Raw genomic sequence first — 14861 nt, forward strand, 5'->3', positions numbered from 1 at the left:
TCCTAATCTTAACATCTATTAAACCAAGGGATATTTTTAACATCATTTTTGCGAAGAAAGGATTATAAAAAAGCACATCAACAAATTCTTAGCAATGAAAAGGCGTATCATAAAACGTAACACGATCATCCCACGCGGCCACAATATATTCAAATAAAGAACTCTTCAAAGGAAAAATTTTATTCAAATGGCGAAGCGACCGCAACGTGCTCGCCCCGCCTCCACGGAAGAAGTTGCTTTCCCGACCTTTTCCATTGGCTGGCGAGCGAGAAGGCGGGCCTTCTTCAAGTCTTCGTCGAGACTAACTTTTCATTTGCACAGCACTGAAATATAGCTTGAGATTAAAGCGCAACGTGGAACTTCGCTGCGGTTTCTCTCGAGACGTAGTTTTTTTGTTTGTAGCCGGCCTAAGTAATATGCAGTGGATCTTCAATTTCCATTAATAACTTGCGGCGGCTTTTCCTTAGCGATGTATATTAAAAGTCGGTTTGCGTTGCCAGCGTTTGAGACAGTAAAAGATGAAGAAAATTGTATTGAGAAACAGATGCAATTAATGGGATTAAGGATTACATATTTTGCTTGAGCAGCTGAAGTTGAGCTTGCCATAAAATCGGTAAGAGCAGTTGCCCTTATAATACGTGTAAGGTCCGTGTAAGGTTTCCGAAGGTCTATTCGAAATAAGAACATTTGACTTTGGCTATGCCAGTTTTGTCTTGAATTTTTCTTAAGTCTGTAAAAAATCATTGATTACTCCTAACAATACCTAAGTGTCAAGTAAACATTGTAACCATTTAACTTTTGTTTTCAGAAATTGCATCTAAACCATATAAATACTCAACATAGAACAACAAATACAATTTACTACCTATGTATATACCTACCTATGTATATCTATTACGTGAACCTGGATTTAGATAAATTCATGAATGGAACGTATCGGGTTAATAACCGCTTGGTCATGATTTTTCATTCATTCGTACAATTTAGAATGACTATTCATTCATATGAGTATTTTACGCGTTAGTATTAGGGTGCGTCCTGCGTGGGAAAACAAAACGCAAACGAAGCGATATGAAGCGAATTCGGACCGCGCCTCATCACGTAGGATACTTCTAATCGACTGTTTGATCGCGCTTTCTCGTGTTTGTCGCGTTGTGCCGCGCCTCTTTGCTTTCTAATCCAGATCGCTCGCGTAGGACGCACCGTTAGAGTTTTTAATACAAGTTAACTTTGGTTATGGTATCGTTAAATGTCATTAAGTTTCAATTCAGTTCTCGTTTAACTTAGTTGCTTCAGTGAGTGTATAAAGTGCTTCAAGACACTAAAATGAATATTGGATATATTTCAGTTAGTTGTTCAGTGAAAAACATTGAACATTGATTGAAATACCGTTTTCTTAAAGAAAAGTCTTTTAACTATCATAATTTAGCTGTTAAAGACATACCTACCCACAGAAAAGAAAATAGGTGCAAAGTACTGAAAAGTCATAATTTTGCAGCATATAAAAATGTAATCTTATCCTGATGAAAATTGAATTTACAAAGGTCTGCCACTTCATAGCTCAATCAGTATCAATTATTCACACATCTTAGCCTTCCCTTTCCTAAACAAAGTTATAGTGGTAGGCTTCCTTACTTTATAATTCAATATTCCCAAAAAAAAAAATTAGAAGTGCTCCTGGGTAAGTGAAATAGAATAGAAATACAATATTTTGACGAATTCCTCCGTAGTTCGGATAGCACGTTAAAATCGTGGTCCCCGGCAGTTATTTATACCTCTTTGGCAGTTTTAAGCCAGAGAGTCTGACATCCAGTCTTACTACGGGCAGATGAAAATGAAGATTGAGGTTTTTTTTCAAGAACGTTATCAAATTCAGTGTATATTCAGTGTATTCCATTCCATTGTAAATTATAATCTTATCAAGTTAAATTGTTCGGTGAGTTTTTTGCCGCCGAAGTCCGAGAAGCCGAGTCAAAGCGAAGTCAAGGCAACCACTTTTTCTGGATGTATAACTTAAACCAAGCGTCTCAGAGTCAGGGTGCCCTAAGTCGCCTAGTTCTAATGTTGAACGAATTAGTTGGGTAAGCATCTTCTAGCTGTAGTGTTGAACGTTGATATTCGATAAGTCGGCTAAACGGCTATAAACCTGTGATTACACGGCAAAGAGTTAGCTGTATGACTGACTATCTTTTTTAGCCATTTGAATGCAACATATCAATATGCGCATAACACTTCATAGTAGTCTACTGATGACAAATAGTGATAAAACACATAAGTTTAGCTATGAATGCAGGTCTACACGAAATCTAAATTGAGGATCTGTATATTCTTTTCATGCAGCCATGTAAAAGACTGCTATGTTTTACATGGACCGACTGTCTATATGACCTCATCTCCCTGTTACCCGAACCACCCAATACCCCTTCGTATGACTGGTTGTCAGACGACTTTCTAGCTGCTGACTAGCCATAACGAGATGTTCAAATGACAGCTGGGTCCCACCAATTTATCGTGCTTTAATAAATATGGAAGAATTCGTGATAGCAAGATGATCACTCATCCACACAATACCAACTGAAAACCGAAATTGAGGTTTAAAATATTTCAATCTAGATCTGGAACAAAAAGTGCTTTTGGAATTGTGTTTTCTTTGTAGTCTACATGTATCTATATGTCACCGTAAGTAAGACGGACTGCTGTATCTTCGGGATAAGAGGGTGCGCCTGCGTTTGCGCGTGAGTTTGTGCACTACAATAATTACTCATGCCTTGTACAAATGACTATATTTACTTGGCTTGTCTAGTGAATAAAACAAATCTATTTATTTCGCTTTTAACAATGGCTGTTCATTAGGTAGGTAAAATTGATTTCAAATTAAAACAAACAGACGAAAATGTAGTATTAATTTATTAGTTTAAAAGTTAACTATTACTTTTTGGCTAGTACTTAAATGAAATAATATATTTATTTATTGCGAGTCTATCAAAATATGTATTTTTGATTCGTTATGTGTTCAAGCGCATTCATCATCGGTTTCCCGCTCGAGTTTTTTGTCCGCGTATCAAACTTGTCGCAGGTTTCGAGGCCTCAGTTTTGTTAGATGGTAATTGTCAATTGTAAGCTGCCGCGCAGAAGAATCTGCTAGTCTGAAAGTGCTGTAGAGATTGGATGCTTGCATAAAATTGAAAAGAGTATAAGGGATAGAGTTTTCAAAATGCGATCGTGCCTAATCCCTTTTTACTTAAGTAAGAGCAGACTCCTGATATCCCGTTCGGAAGTAAACAACGAGAAATAAACATAAGCATGCATCAGGTAATGTTTGACGTGTGAAGGAAACCTTCAGTCTTTTTCATACTGGCGGAGTTTCCGAGCGGAAAACTGAGCCCCATCGTCTGATTCGCACTGCTGGTGTCGTCCGTATATACAGGCGAATGAGCAAACAACTGCCGGTAGAAAAATGACGTTAAAAACCGCGGGACACTGTCTATACTACCCAGCGATATCGTGCGTAAAAACCGAGCGGAAAATCTACCGATGTGAAAGCGTTGTCATTGTCTAATGAAAATGCCTAATAAACTATTTAATTTTGATTTTAATCGACATTACATTTTTTCAATTCAATGGTTTCGTCACATGGCGGTGGAGTTATAACTTCTAAGTAATTTGAATTTGGTTGTTACGTTTTCAGTAAAAAAAAATATTGAGACGTTTTATTTGACTTCAGGGAATCAAAAGAAAAATACGCACTGGTGCATATTTTGGAACAGTGATTCTCGGATCTCAAAGGTAAACCGTAGCCGATGATGAACCTTGTATGTAGGTACATATTTGCTGGTCACTGAGTAGTGTGGATTACGTAGTATAATTTACAAGTGGCAAATTTATTTTATTGAAATTAATTAGTAATGTATGTAAAACATATGCATTATCTTTTTTTATCAAGTTTTCTATGAGAAAACGGCACTGCCACAATCGGGTGTATAAACGTTAAAACCGAGCGACATCCCTCTTTTCGTACAAACGTGAAACTGCTCAAAAAATCCGCTGGTGTGAAAACGCTGTAACAGCCATGAGAGATTGTCCTACGATACTAACTTATTACGTGCCAACTCTTTCTGCAAGTTTTTGTTAGGAACCATTTTGTTAACCCCCGACGCAAAAACGACGGGGTGTTATAAGTTTGACATGTCTGTGTGTGTGTGTGTGTGTGTGTGTGTGTGTGTGTGTGTGTATGTGGCATCGTAGCTCCCAAACGGATGATCCGATTGTAATGCGGTTTTTTTTGTTTAAAAGGTATGTCAGTCGGGAGTGTTCTTAGCTATGTTTGGTGGAAATCGGTTCAGGTCTTCAAGGTCATCAGCTCGTTTGCTAGATGTGATAGGAATGTTACACGATCAGTTTACTTGCAAGTATATGTGGGATCTGAAATTTGAAACGCTAATGTCTTTTGGAATCACTGAGCTGGTGTGCTGTTAGGGCACGAAGGTAGGAGACGTAACCCTGAACTGCCTTTTAGTAAACCCATCGAGTTTGGGCTCGTTGAATTTGTCTTGACAAGTTCTCTTCATGTTTCTGATTGACGAGAACCTGATGCTGGAAATGGGATGTGACGGATGAAACCCTGAAATGCCGGAATGAAACGGATAAACCGATTTATATTTTTGCTGAAAATCTAGAATGTCCAAATGTTTCTCAATCTGTGCAATTCTCCCAGAGCCAGTTTGTCATGAGGATTGTTAAACAGCTTCCTTTGGCCGAGATCGCATATAGCGACCCCATCTTAAGATAAAATAAATTAAATGAAAGAAGGAAAAATTAAGGAGCTCCTTTAAAAAGCATGAAATAAAATTAAATTATAAATTTAAAAAAAACCCCGACCCAAAAAAGTACGCAATAATTATGACAAAAGGTTATAAACGCTAAACCCTATAAAAAGCAAAAAATAACTTTTAACACTACGTAAACTAAATTTTGACGTGTCGGGGGACCGCTTTTTACCTTCATAAATACTTACATAAATCAAATGATACCTACCTAATTACAACATTCGTTAAAAAAAAAAAAACACGTATCTAAAGTAATGAATTAGAGCGGTCCCCCGACACGAAAAAATTTAGTTTACGTAGTGTTAAAAGTTATTTTTTGCTTTTTATAGGGTTTAGCGTTTATAACCTTTTTGTCAAATAAGACAGCATCGACAAGGTGATGAAACACTTGAAAAAGAGCACCGCTTGGAGAATGAAGAAAATTTAACGTCTGCGAGCCGTCTAGTGTTAGAAAATAACCCTTTTTGTCTTTGCTGCAGTTGTGGGACAATATCAATATATAAGTATTTGTATAGAGAGGGGATGAAGGGTCACCACGCATCCCCTTCCAACCAATTTAATTGATGCACGCTGAACAGACGCTTTGTATGTCCCGTCATAGATTCAATTCTAGATTTATTATCCTTGGTTGAGTTGATTTTTCGGTTAAGTATGTGTATCTTGTTGGTAGATTAGATAGTAGAATAGAAGATAGTCAGTTGTATCTATACAAAAATCTCCTGTGTATTCTAGACCGAGATTTGTTTTAAAATATTGCTATTTGCCAATAAATAAATTAATTAAATTGACAACAAATTAGCATTCAGCTACTCAGAATGCGCCAAACTTCCTTGTAAGGTTTTTTGAAACTTGGAATATTTTTCTGTATTTGCGTATCTTAATCTCAATAGGAAGGTATGCATGAAGACATGCTGTGTCGACCTTAAATTGAGATGAGGAAAGGAGAATAAATATTGCTAAAATCTATCAGAGCGAATTTATTAAATTATGTAATAGTCATCTAAACCGTCACTTGCAATGGTTTCTAGTTCTTTGGGCCTGTTTTAAACTCCAAACTCTTACTGAATGAATTTGCACTACAATAACTCAGCTAAATAGATTTCGATCCATTTTATTGCCTGAATTGATTAAAGTTAAATTCATTTTTCGGATGGCATGTTAGGTTTGTAGGCCCCGTCTGTCATTTGAACGCCTTTGGTTGTCATTATGGTTTAGTCTGAAGCCTGAAAATCCGCGACCAGTCTTATCGAGCGCTTGGGTTGTCCAGGTAGCCGGGTAGGAGTTCATATAAAATAAAATGCATACTGGAAGCCGACCCCAATATCATCTGCTTAGGATTTACCCGACTAAGTCAACCTAAACAACATAAAAATGTTGGAAAAAAGCTACGCAAATGATGATTGTTTCAGATATTAAGCTAATAAAACTAATCAACTACTGAAACGTCAATAAAATAAGTCCAAAACGAAGCTATGTCATACGTTTCAATCAACTTTGCAAAATAAATACTCGAAAAACAATTAAAAACATAGATCTCTAGTCCAATGACCAGACAACGACCCTGGATTAGACAGCTCACACCTGACTGAACAGAAGTCATTTTAAATGGGCTTACAGGGGAAATTATTTCACCCTAATAAATATTTGTTTGTTGGTCATTCTTTGAATTTAGTTAACGGTATTTCACGTTATGTATATCAAACTGACATAATATACAGTCGACAGTTGTGGTTGGCTTGTGGCTGAAAATACAGCCTCTCAAGTATGAGTGTGCCTGTACTTTCATTTATATATTTTACAGCAATGAATGGGTACAGTTTAAGAAAAACATTTAGAGGATGCTGGAACTTTAAAGTCTGAAATCGACAATCCGCATTGATTAAGCTTGGTGATTAACGCTTATTTTCTTCTGTGCCTTGCAGTGGGGTAATAAAAAGGGCTAATAATCAAACTGTACCTACCTATAGATGAATCAGGTAAATTCAAATCAATGTGGTGCTACAGGCTTTGTTTATAAAAACTTGTGCCAAGAGTTTTAGCAGTTAATATAAAATTATTGGCCAAGTCAATATGGGTTGTATTGTCAGAACAAAATATTAATGTTGAAATACGATTACTGGGCATGCACTAAATACTCATTATTTAACAAAAATAAAAAATACTAAATGAATGTATTAGCTGCTGATTGCTCGGTATTAATATAATTTATTGAATACCTGTGGTGCATTATTCGTTAATATCTTTTTACCTATGTTTAGTTAGAATTATGTACATTTTATTTATGCTATTGTTTTGTTGCAATGACGACATTTAATACCACTTAACACATGATATTAGTTACACGTTACATTTTCATAACATTATGAGGTATGTGTAAAAATAAATAACAATTAACTTTATGTTAAAACAGTTCAAACAGAAATACTTACCTATTATGAAACTAAGCTATACGAATACCAAGTTTGATAATCTTGTTTAGTCAACAAAATAGTTTTGGCGTAAATAATTATTAATTTCATATGTGACTTCATATTTAACAAAAATACTTATTTATCTTGATATATGCTGATATCAATTAATCCATACAGACATTTTTGCTAACACATGCACCCTCCGGCGGTACACGCAACCGCGTTGATTTGTTTATTTACTTCGACAGTCCGTTCGGAGATTATTATTCCATTACGAGATCCAAATAAACATAGCTCAATTCATTTGTTTTGTTATGTAGCTACTAATTAATTTACCTATCTATGTAAGTTCTAAATGATTACTTACCTAATCACGTAAGACTTTTTCAATGTCGTCCATAAATAAGGAAGTTCGCATAAAACTCGGCCCTTCACAAAAAGTAAACTTTCTTAGAAAGGGCGGGCGGGACACTCATTGGGCGGAAATAGCCGCCCAAGTCTCCCGCCCTCCTTATTTGACATTCGCACAATTTCTTAAGTTGCAGGAAAAAGTTTGGAGCACTTTGCAATGTCACCGACTCTTCCCCTACTTAAGAAGTTTGTCAAAATATTTAAATGTTATTATTGTGTGGAGCCACTTCTTCGAGTTGTAATCACTTGGATTTGTTTGTAGAACTTAGATTGAATTTGTAAAAGATTAACTTTGATTTTAAGATTTTTTATTAACTTTGCTTCTCAGTCGAAGTTCTTTTATTTTTATTTTGGAAAATGCCGTCGCTTTTATTCACCGACGATTCTCGATATCTCTTTAATAGTGGTTTTCGGTTTATTTTTACGGTTCTTTCTGATTTAATCCTTTTTCTTTATTATTGAATTCGATTACTTTCATAAATTGGTTTGTTTTATTTATTGTTGCGTTAACTTTTAGGGTTGTTTTTAAGAGTAAATCACAAAAATTCATTGTATCACATAACTGCACCTTCAGCACTCACCGCGACCGCTGCGGCCGACGAACCTCAAGTCGTTGAACTTGGCGACCTGGTTCTTCATGACGGCGGAACTGTTCCGCAGCTCGGCGCAGCAGTTCTCGTCGTTGCCAGCGCGGACCGTCACCAGCGTGCCGTCGCCCACGTCGCCCAGAGCCACCACTTTGAACGCCACCGGCAGAGTCTTGTTCGACCGCCAATGTGGAGGCAGCACGGTACACACGAAGTGCGGGCTGCCTGTCCGCACCAGCTCGCCCGGGTGCTCCGACAGGAACTCGCCCAGCGTGCGCTCGGCGAGGATGTCGGACGTCATCTTGGTGTAGGTCTCGTGCAGGAGCGTGGAGCTGGTGTCGGGCGACACGGCGCCGCTGCTGGCGCCCGTCAGGTGCATCCTCGACACCCGCGCGCGCTGCGTGCTACACATAGAGTCTACTGCCTCCCGGCGGCTGCTACATGACACTGTCCACCACTCCTCACCGGCGCTCACCGCCACCACACACCATCGTCACACACTGATAACATAATGACACACAGGGCAAGTCGTCGACCGCACTCCCACGACAGTACTAAGTTTGACAAGAAGGGCCGGTGATGAGACGTGACAACACGTTGCTAGGGAACGCGCGCGTGGCCACTTGACGCGGTGACGTCACGGCGGCCTTGCCACACTTTTTTCCCCGGTGAATGAAAAGTTCGGCGGCGGGCGGGCGAGGGACGCGAGGGGCCGATTTTTTCCGGCGTCGAGGGGTGGTTCCCTCGTACGCGGCGAAAAAACTTTTCACTAGTTTCACTGACGGCGGCACTTTTTGCGCACCGCGTATTTACGCGATCGCCGCACGCACGTCCCTCTCACTTTCACAGTTGACGACGACGTTTTTTTTTTTTATTTTTCGTAGTTTTGTTTTGAGTTTCGCTTTCGCGCGCGTTACTGTTCGTCGTGTTGACGCGTGTGGGTGCGTGGCGCGGGACGCGTGCGACTTGGCGCGCGGTCGTGCTGCGACTCGTGGCGCGTGGGGCTGGCGCGCTCGCTTGCGGTGACCACTCGCGGTGGCTATTAATACGCGGCGTACGTCCGCGCCCGTCGACTTCGGACAAAGTTTCGCGGGTGAGTCGGTGCGGCTCGGCGGCAGCGGCGGCGGCGAGCGAGAGGCGGCGACGGCGCGCGGGCGCGGCGGGCGGCGGAGCGCACTTTGCGGTCAGGGTGGGTTGGGTTTAAAGCCGCCGAAGGATAAAACATACAAATAAACACGTGTTCGCGCCGGCGCGAGCGAGAGATGCGGCGAGCGCGTCGGTGCAAGCGGGATGGCGTGCGCCTCTTGCGGCATTTAGCAGCCGATCCGCCGGCAGCCGGCCGACACCACTCCGACGCACCACCACCACCACGGCCGAGCTCAGGCACCACACTCGAACCGAGTTGCACAAACCTAAACTAACGCGGAGTGAATAAACAATTCAAGGAGACGTGCCTAAACTGAGTTTAGAAAGTGAAACTTTATCTAATCAAAACTTTCGTAGATAACATACAAGGTAAAAATAATTCAAATTAGAAGGATTCTATTGTACAAAAAATATTGGCGTCGATTCGTCAAGAGATGTCTTAAATTCAAAATTTCCAACTAAAATTTTCCACCCCAAACTACACGCTCCTCCTTGATAATTAAAGTAAGGTAACTATAGTGATTTGACGTCGCGCAGTGTTCTCATAATGAGTCGGGATAGGGGTGCAGTAGATCGAGTTAACGAAGCCTCTCACTCTCGGACTCGTCACAATCTGCTTACGGATAAGTTTAAGCTCCCACCATTTGGGACACGCTATATAAACGAATTTTATGGACTTTCGTTTGCGTAGGAGATTAGATTGCTTTTATGATGCTCGTATGAATGCAAATTGTGTTGAAACAATAGGTGAAGTTTAGTAAAATGTGCCTCGATGAATCTTAACTATGTATATGATCAAACTCTTTACATAAAACACGACATTGAATGAAAAGTTCGAATACTTATGGAACCTTCTTAAAATCGTAGCGCTCGTAGCGTAGCGCACAATGACAATTTATTTATGACTATGAAGACGACAGTGAAAACTTTGCAATTCTTGAATGAAATGATACAGGAACAATATGATCAAAATTATTGTGTACCTTTTCATGACTGTTAATGTTAAAGCTATTTTTATAAATTGACAAAACGACGTAGCATATGAGTCCCAAAATACAGTCTGTGACCTACAGAAGTTTCTCCATTACACTATAAGCAGGACAAAGACCTACTATATTATAATGAACCACCTCCTAGTTACAAATAGTTTGCGACGCACACCCCGTTACAAGCTCCGATCGTGTGCTCACACAATAAATTTTCTACTACAATCCACTGACGGTTCGGTTTGTCCCCTTCACCAAATACCATTCTAATCTCAACCTTATTCCTTTGTGATAAGGTTGGGGGTGTCAGGCGTGAGAGCCTCAATGTGCGGACCTTAGGACAGCCATTAAAGCGACTGGGTGCAGCTGTCATTTTCGCAAGCAACTCGGTGCATTGCCTCTTAACTATGTGTACTTAAGAAATTATCATTTAATTCGGTTTTGGTTGGATTTTAGAGTTTTTGAATGTCTGGTATTCACCGGAATATTGTTTTTTATTGAACTAACGATAATTTCAGTTTTAGTTAAGTTTTAATGTAAATTGTAGCTATCGGCAAATAAACAGAGAAAAATGTAGGTATATTGTGAGACTATACCTACTGACAGATGAAAAAAATTGGTTTTATCAGTGATGAAAGTTAGATAAGGAAAAATAACTAAAAATGTAACCTAATATAAAGTAACTATGTAGGTAGGCAATTTTGGATGAAATTGTTATAGGTAAGTAAAATCATAACCCAACCAAATTACAGACTTAAAATAGCCATGTTATTTTACGTCAAAACCAAATAAAATCACACAATTAAACCGAAGCTCCTATCTAATGATTTGGATACTTTTCCATAGTCCACAAACTCCGCAAACACGGATAAAAGACCTCAAAGGGCCCATGGTAATAAAGGTATGCAGATCGGTCGGTCCTTCGGTCCGCTCAACAAATATTGATCATGGGGCCCTTACAACACGAAATCAAACCTTTTATTTAAGTCCGAGTACACAAAGGGATGCAAGGGCAAGGGCCGAGGGAGATAGTTCAACAACCCTTTTAGCTGACCGGTGATACGAAAGCGAATTAGATTATGTTATGATTTAGCAGATTGCTTTATTAATTTTTGGTGCGCCATTTTTTTTTGGGTGCAGTTGCAATTGGGAGGATGTTTTTGATATGTGACTACGCTTATTAATTTCTTTTTGTGAATGGCTGCAGCTCAAGGTGAAACGAAAAGTGATAGTACATATAATATATAATGAAATAAGTCACCGGTAACTAAGGCATCAGTAGTAATGAAGCAAAATAAAAGTTTAATTATAGTCCCGGCACATCGCACTTTTTAGTCGGTCTTATACCGGCCGTGCCTAATCTTTGTATTATGCGCATCTATTCATCTTCATACTGATTAATGAGTCCGATCAAACTATTGACCGACTAAAAGTCGATAGAGTACAGAGGAATTGATATACTTACTTTCTACTTATTGAGTGTAAGCTTCTTGTGAATGATCCTAGGATTCACATCAATGTGTACGGCCATTGAGAGTGTATGAGATCAAAGACTTAATAACAATGATAATTACAACATAATCTTACTCCATAATGAACTGTTATATTCCCATTACCGTTTCTCTCCTGACCGTTATCAAGGTATGCGACAATGATGCCATAATCGCTCACTAGCGCCACAAACCTAATAAAGCCGATTTCTATTAAGATGATGGTATACCTACCTTCCTATTGAGGCTCGCACCAACTTATTATACCTACTTTTTTGTTATACATGTAGACTAAAACTATAATGATTCTGAATTTGTGCTTGTTTTTATAGGGATAAGTCAAGTCCTTTGAGACGACATTTAAAAAATATTCATCGTCACGTTACGGTCGTTTCTATGTACATAATATGAGTCAAATTATGAAATAAATATTATTTTTTGAGTAGGTAATATGGAGGACATACGAGGCAATATTTTGGCGTCTATAGAAGTAGGCATAATATTTTCAAACAAAATAAATAAATTACCAAATTAATTACAGTCCTTAATGACAAAAAAGGAGTACCTCCCATAAAAAAAACCTGGCTATTCTTTTAATTTGGTAGAATTTAAAAGGAAATAACGTAAATACGGGGCTGCAATCCGGGTAACAAAAGGGTAAGCGACTAAGCAGACGAGCGCTTAACCGCCAGATTGCAATAAACATAGCGTAGTGGACGCGTAGCACACTGCTACGCTGGACACAGCTTGACTACGAGAGACGTAGCAATCCGTAGAGACGACTCAGTCATTAGCTTTGGTTTGGTGTTATTTTTGTGTGTATTGGATGTTTTGTCATAATATATCGGACAATAATATAGTTGTATCGTATAGTATAAACGACTTATAAATAGTAAAATATAGAATATGAGGAAAAACAAATTTAAAGAACAATCTTGTATTGTAAACCTTCTTTTGACACTGATCAATTATATCAAAAAAACCGGCCAAGTGCGAGTCGGACTCGTGCACGAAGGGTTCCGTAAATTACAGTTAAATCAACCTATCTCAAAAACTATAAGAGATACTTTGATCAAACCAAAAATCGTTGAAAGAGTTAATTAGCATGCATCACCTCTATTTTTTTTAGAATTTTATACCCCGTAGTTATAAAAATAGAGGGGGGGGGACATACTTTTTACGACTTTGAGAGCTGATATCTCAAAAACCGTTCACTTTAAGAAAAATGTTTTTTAGAAAACTTTATATCATTTTAAAAGACCTTTCCATTGATACCCCACACGGGTATGTACATCGAAAAAAAAAATTTCATCCCTCAGTTACATGTATGGGGGGCCCCACCCCCAATTCTTTTTTTTACTATTTAGTGTCATATTTTTGTAGCGGTTCATACAACACATATTCCCATCAAATTTCATCACTGTAGTACTTATAGTTTCCGAGTAAATCGGCTGTGACAGACGGACAGACGGACAGACGGACAGACGGACATGACGAAACTATAAGGGTTCCGTTTTTGCCATTTTGGCTACGGAACCCTAAAAAAGACGTTTATGTAAATTTGTATATTGTATGTACATTGGAAGACCTGATGACATGTTTATTAGGCATAAGTTTAAATATGTAAAAATAAAGCATACATTATTTACAATGCAAAATGTAGATTGTTAGAGATAAGCTGAACTGAACTGGGTGTTTTACGATTGAAAATTATATAATCATATTATGTTTTAGTGTAGGACGTCCTCAGGCACGGTGGAGTGATGACTTGCGCAAGACGGCTGGCAGGAGCTGGATGCGAGAAGCCGAAAATCGATCTCAGTGGCGTGCACTTGGAGAGGCCTAGTCCAGCAGTGGACTGCGATAGGCTGATGATGATGATTATGTTTTTTATGTAATCATAACAATTCCTAGGTATACATATAAAAATTGAAATAAAATAGCTTGATTGGTATTTTACGTACTCGTATACCTATGACAAAGTTTTACGCTTCAGATCACTACAACTACTACAGTAAACAAAATATTCCTAAAATTTAACCCTAAACAGCGTCTCCACGGCACCCCTATCCCAAGGTTCTGGGCAGTCTGTAGCGTCCGTCGCCCTCGTTAGAGGAGCTCAAATTAATGCAGGCCATTCTGCCGCTGACGCCGCCCAGTTGTTCTTAAATCTAATTACCGTGCCTGCAGGCCTACGCATAGCCTGATTAATCACGCCACAGATATGCTCTGTTTAGCCATGTAGACTTTTTATGCTTGACTAAATGGAAAGGTGTTTAGGAAATAATTAAAAGCTGCTTTTTGTGTCTTCTTTACGTGTCATTTTATTATCATCTCGCCTGATGGCTTTTGAAGACTTTTTCGCAGGTATATCTACAGTACTTTATAACTGCTTTAAAAGGGGGCAAATATGAAAAAAAAACGAGTTTCAGTCTTAATAAGCTCCACATAATTGACTGTACCAAACCAGCACAGGTACTACTGCGGTGATATGTAATCAACGTCAGTGCAATCCAAGCCTTGAAAGTGTAACCGCTCAGCATAAGCGGCTCGCCGACAAAGCGGCGGCTAGCTACCCTCAATTTGATTGTTTTGCCTGTCTAAATAACCCCGCCTCAGTTGAATTTGGTACAGTTGTAGCACGTGATGTAACTTGGACTAATAAACTGGATACTGGATAGTGAAGTGTTCTTTGTTTGGGATGAGCACTTTTAAGGGACAACCTAACACACAAAGACTAAACATCATCATCATATGTCTCGTTACCAAAATCACTTGGTACTCACCAAAAGGACCAAACTTCTTAGTGTCTCTTGTTGTCAACCCCATTTCCAGGATATAATTATTATTGTTTTTCTCGTATTTACTCCCACTTCAAATAATGCCTTTTTTATCTTTCAGGCAGGAGATGTATGAAATAGCGATAACGTCATATATATTCAGCCATCAATTTTCAAATTTTCAGAACCAGATTTCTACCGCAAGCTCTCACTATGACGTCAGT

At 38.9% G+C, this 14861-nt stretch overlaps 1 protein-coding gene across 1 annotated transcript in view; it reads right to left on the reverse strand.

The window, feature by feature from the left end:
- Positions 1–8766, reverse strand: part of LOC124638880 (runt-related transcription factor 3) — a 35800-nt gene extending 27034 nt beyond the window's left edge. Inside the window, exon 1 of the mRNA XM_047176014.1 lies at positions 8230–8766. Within this exon, the coding sequence (XP_047031970.1) occupies positions 8230–8647 (418 nt within the window). The 5' untranslated portion in view covers positions 8648–8766. The remainder of the gene's footprint in view (positions 1–8229) is intronic.
- Between the last annotated feature and the right edge of the window lie 6095 nt (positions 8767–14861).

Source organism: Helicoverpa zea, chromosome 18 (genome assembly GCF_022581195.2).
Source record: "Helicoverpa zea isolate HzStark_Cry1AcR chromosome 18, ilHelZeax1.1, whole genome shotgun sequence".
Taxonomy (NCBI): Eukaryota; Metazoa; Arthropoda; class Insecta; order Lepidoptera; family Noctuidae; genus Helicoverpa; species Helicoverpa zea.